Source organism: Phalaenopsis equestris, unplaced genomic scaffold (genome assembly GCF_001263595.1).
Source record: "Phalaenopsis equestris unplaced genomic scaffold, ASM126359v1 Scaffold000425, whole genome shotgun sequence".
NCBI lineage: Eukaryota > Viridiplantae > Streptophyta > Magnoliopsida > Asparagales > Orchidaceae > Phalaenopsis > Phalaenopsis equestris.
In genome coordinates this window covers 386,317-391,323 of record NW_018164866.1, presented here as the reverse complement: position 1 = coordinate 391,323, position 5,007 = coordinate 386,317, and the positions used below count along the sequence as shown (strand labels likewise).

Sequence of the window (5,007 nt, the reverse complement as noted above, 5' to 3'; positions counted from 1 at the left end):
TTAAGTGTTGCCGAGATGAGAATGATTAGGTGGATGAGTGGCTTTACACTTAGAGACAAAATGTGAAATGAATATATTCGTGATAGGGTTGGTGTAGCTCCTGTGACGGACAAAATTAGAGAAAGTCGTCTTAGATGGACTGGTCACATTAAACGTCGACCATCTGATGATCCGATTAGGAGAGTAGATGTTTTAGATTCGACTTGTGTTAAGAAAGACGGAGGTAGACCGAGGAAGGCTTGGGCTTATTGTATAAAAAATGATCTTAATTTACTAGAACTAAATGAAAATATGACACTAAATAGGACGCAATGCAAAAAAAGGATTCATGTATCCGACCCCACGTAGTGGGATTAAGGCTTTGTTGTTGTTGTCGTTGTATCAAGTGTGAGCCTGGAAACCCTTTCAAGAGAAGTATTCTTCTTTGTTGAAGCCTGGAATTATACCTTGCTTCTTTTTTAAAATATTTCAGTCATTTCAAATTTATTTCATACTTTTTCTCAAGGCCGTCCTACATCCAATGTGGTTGTTAAAAGGATATTGAAACAAACAATAAATTCACAGACCTACAGCTTAAATTACAGCTTAGGTTGTATTTATCAATACAGAATGGCATTAGTTACCAATTGATAAACTCATGCTAAGGTACCATACAAAGATAAAAGAGAACTGACATCAACTTTATATGCTCCAAGCACTTGAATCTTTATGAAAAAATTTTATTTGGCATAAAATATAAACTAAAATGCAAGAGGCTAGTTTCAGTAGAGTGAATTCCACCTGTCAAAGTTATCTCTACTTCAAAACTTTTTAAAAATACAAAACATGTTCACTCAGACAGAGAAAAATACATGCAATAAAGCAAAGTACCTAGTCTGTTATTGCCCATTTCTATTACAGAATCGCAGTGCGGAGTAGAAACGAGACAGTAAAACTATCGAATGTCATACTTCCACAATCACGATTTAGTGAAAATTTGAAAAAAAAAATTCAAATAGAAAAAAATTGAATATCACCGTCATTATTACCTTATTCCAGCTCTTAGGGTTCTGGCTAAAAGAGAGTAAAAAAATGCTCAAAAAATCATTTCCTGCTAATCTAGCTCTTTCAAATTCACTTGATAGGATGATTAGAAGAGATGAATTTACCAAACAGGGTGGAAATAAAACAGATGGAGAATCACAAGATGCAGAATTTATCACACAAGGCGTATATTGGGATAACGATTTCCGTGATTTGAACGCCTACCGGATCGAGGGAGAGACGCTTGCAAAGAGCATAAATGATGGCCCTGTTCCTTCTAGAAGTGAATTCTCCTAAGCTCGTCGCCTCCATGTCCAACGCCATTCCTCGCTTCACACACAGAAAGAGGATGGAACCTACGGAGTCACAGCCTTTGGCCTCGGAGTCGCCCTAAAAGTGGAACAGCCAAAGATACGGTTTTTTTTCGCAGTGTTAGATTCTGACAAATGATTCGTTCGTTCTAACAAAAATTCAGTTCATGATTTTTATAGCATATGTTAAGAATATCTGTGAAATAATATGCAACAATAAACTGCTACACATTTTGAAGGATAAATTTTTCCGTGTATAAAATTAAAGAAATATCTTTGCAATTTTTTTTTAGATATTTGAAAAAAATTATTTGCAGATGAAATTAGCATCAATAAAAAAAATGAACTCTTATCTTCAAAAACAAGTGTTTAAAGATTGAAATATTTGAAATTTGTTTGAATTGATCCAAACATGATGGAATTCGAAACAGACAAAAATCCAAATAGGAATTTTGTTTGAACGAGATTCAAATTTGTTGATCCCAGCTTTATAATTCAATGAGATCCAATAAATAAAACATAAATAAAAAGAGATGTCATTTTCAAAAATGGAGGAAGTAGATGAATGAGACTTGGAATTTAGTTTTCTGCATAAAAATACTACCTTATATTTAATTGCATCTATTTATAGTGGTTGGCCTCATAAAATGACGTATTTGGGTTTATCTTATCCATGACCTCTAATTGTAGAGGCCCCAAATTCTTATCACCATTTTCTTATAGTAATCTAGGGTCCTTGAAGAAGTCAACTTTTGACTGGGTTGTTGAGGCATGGATGTTGAGCATTTGATCCTGAATGATCATCTTCCAACACTTTGCTCTAGATGCTCGACTTCGGTCACTTGGCTTCTAATACCTAATTTATACTACCCAACAACCTCGGTTGCTTGACCTCGATTTTCAAGCTTTGATCGCTCAGCCAGGTCTCTCAAACTCAGTCACTTAGCCTTAGTTGTTCCACTTCTTTAACATTGGCGGTTGTGTCTAGTTGTCCAACTTATTATTTTAACTAGCCCTAAATGGCTTCGGTTGATGGATGCTTTGAGTTGTTAGATTTTCATTGACCTAGACAATCAGATGCGTGGTGACTTGGATAGTCGCTTTTTGACTATACAAAACAAAATTTGAATTAGGTTCAAATGTGAGTTTGAACCTACTATCAAAATTTTGAGGGCACAATTCATCTATCACTTTACTAAGCTTAGCCTAATATGCTCCCTTCACCCCATCCCCCTAAAAATTTTTTTGTCATTAATCTGTATTCACACTCCATCAACCCCATATACACCTTTCCCACAGTCAACTATCATTGCATATCACTCTCTTCTTCACACATTGCTAGTCTCATCCACCCCTTCTCTTAGAAGATGATGTCATGAACCCCTTCTTGATTTATATGTCATCAGTCTAATCAATTTTTCCCCTAACAAGCTCTCATCATAGACCCCGCTTTTTTTTACATTTCTCTAGTCTCGTTGATGCCTTACCCAATGAGCTCTCATCATGGACCCCTATTTTTTTCACTTGTTTGTCTTGTTGATGCCTTTCCATAGTGGGTTCTTGTAAAACCCTCATAGCCTCGTGAAGTTAATTTAGTCATTTTTGTTAAATTTCAATTTTGAGCTCAAATTCAAACATAATTTGAACATGGATTTGATTAAGTTTCGAACACTATGAGCATGTTTAAATCATTTTCAAATGCTTTGACTTTGAAAAAGAAATCCTATAAATATAAGAGGAGAGACCTTAAGGGATTTAGTAGCCCAGTTTTAATGGGATTGTTGTCTTGATTTAACGTAAATCCGTCATACACTTGGAGGCGCTAAATCCAGACCTCCGCTAAATACAATATTTCATGTGTCGCAACGTAAATTCCAGATTTACTAAATCTATTTGAGACTTGGATTTAAGGGATTTAAGGAGTTGAAATAACAATATGTTAAATTCTTATAAAATGTAAGCATAAGAGATGAATTTAAGCGGATTTAAGTTAAATCATACCAAATATCTTCTTGGATTGAAGAGCGCCATTAAATCCTACTTAGCCTAAATCATACATGCACCCATTCACCCCCTTAAGAGTAATTGTAGCCAAAAAATAAACTTTATTCAAATAGTTGTGTCTGTCATCCACATAAATTTTGACAAAATATACTTATTTAGTTTATAATGAAATATGCACGCCAAACAAAATTGATCTTAGATAAGCCTTAATAAGATTTAAATTTTACAATACGAGGCACACAATAAGATACGCTTAATGATTTTTTGAAAGAAAGAATATAATGAATATTACATTTAACATGTGTTATTTATTTTATATGTCTCACAAAAATAAAACACACCTTAAAGAGCATCACCCAATTTGGGTAACTCATGTTTGATTAGAATTTAATTTTTTTCCTTAACATCTTTTAAATAAATCACTTACAAAATAATACTGCTCAAGCATGTCTCGCCTAACTCATGCATGTCTTAAGTCATGGCAAACGCTTTCTCACACGATCAATCACCACTTCTTATACTCGTTACATACCTTTTATACCATTATTAGCCCTCTTCGTCTCTTTCATTGTCATCGTTGCCTTCATCTTTTTTTTTCAAACACGATAGCATTTTAGGCATTTTCTGAAGACCTATTCCCGTCGGTAATTTATGTTCTGCCATTGATTTTAAAGTTTGTAACGGTTTTATGATGGAGATTATGTCATTGCTTCTATGTTTATTAGAAATCAGTTTACGCCGGCCTGTCGACAGGCTTATGAGTTCAACAGGCTTTCGACAATCATTTGACTGTCGATTTATTTTTAAAGGACTACGCCAAGTTGTTTATAATTATCGATGATCCTATGGGATTACCTGTCAAATTTTTTCGGTTTAAGAACTGATAGCCTAATGCTTATCATTTTATAAGTGTTAACATTCTGGTGGCAACTTTGTTGGTTAGCCGTCAAAAAACAGTAACTGAAAAAAAAAAAAAACTTCCTTGGTTCATTAGAATTTATACAGTTGTAATTGAATCACAAAACTACAAGAAATATAGACCACACAATATGATATATCTATTCACGCAAATACAAAACTAGAACCATATATGCAACCAAAAATTGAAAATAAATAAATTATATATTAAACAACAGTAAATGAAATAATTAGTATATAACAAATTTATAAATGTCACGAAACAGAATATGAAATAATAGCACAATTGCTCATCATTGATCTTGCCATCCTCGTCCTCATACTTCTCCTCATTCACTTACATTGGCTGCTTCCCTCCAGACGTGCCCACATCGCACCTCCTCTAGTTTCATTTTCATTCTCACCTCCATCTCAGTGAGCTAAGTAGCAAATCAGGCTTTTAAATCTTCAGTGAAAAACGTGACCTGTCGATGAAGTTCATCAGCGTCTTGGGAATATGTTAAGCTCTGACTGAAGAAGTGACATGAGTCATACACAAGTCCATGTTAACCCACAACATAAATCCTTCGTTTCTTCTTTCCTCTAATGACTTATCTCCATAAGTTATAGTCCAACTAACAAAATTTGCTACATTGGTTAGAAACTCCTCCCGAGCATTGAATTTGATCCTCCTTCAACTTTTGACTGTCATCCTTCAAAAGAATTATAAAGGATATTTAGAGCAAAATTAAATTTCAAAATAATTGTAATT

The 5,007-nt window shown here is 34.1% G+C and overlaps 1 protein-coding gene across 4 annotated transcripts in view; it reads right to left on the bottom strand.

Moving 5' to 3' along the window:
* The window catches only part of LOC110027356 (methionine--tRNA ligase, cytoplasmic), a 62,195-nt gene extending 60,700 nt beyond the window's left edge, over positions 1 to 1,495 (bottom strand). The window contains exon 1 of one of the 4 annotated variants that reach the window (XM_020728745.1): positions 1,249 to 1,495. In XM_020728745.1, the coding sequence (XP_020584404.1) occupies positions 1,249 to 1,347 (99 nt within the window). In that variant the 5' untranslated portion in view covers positions 1,348 to 1,495. The remainder of the gene's footprint in view (positions 1 to 1,248) is intronic. The other 3 variants (XM_020728747.1, XM_020728744.1, XM_020728746.1) reach the window with 3 other exon arrangements.
* Positions 1,496 to 5,007: the final 3,512 nt, after the last annotated feature.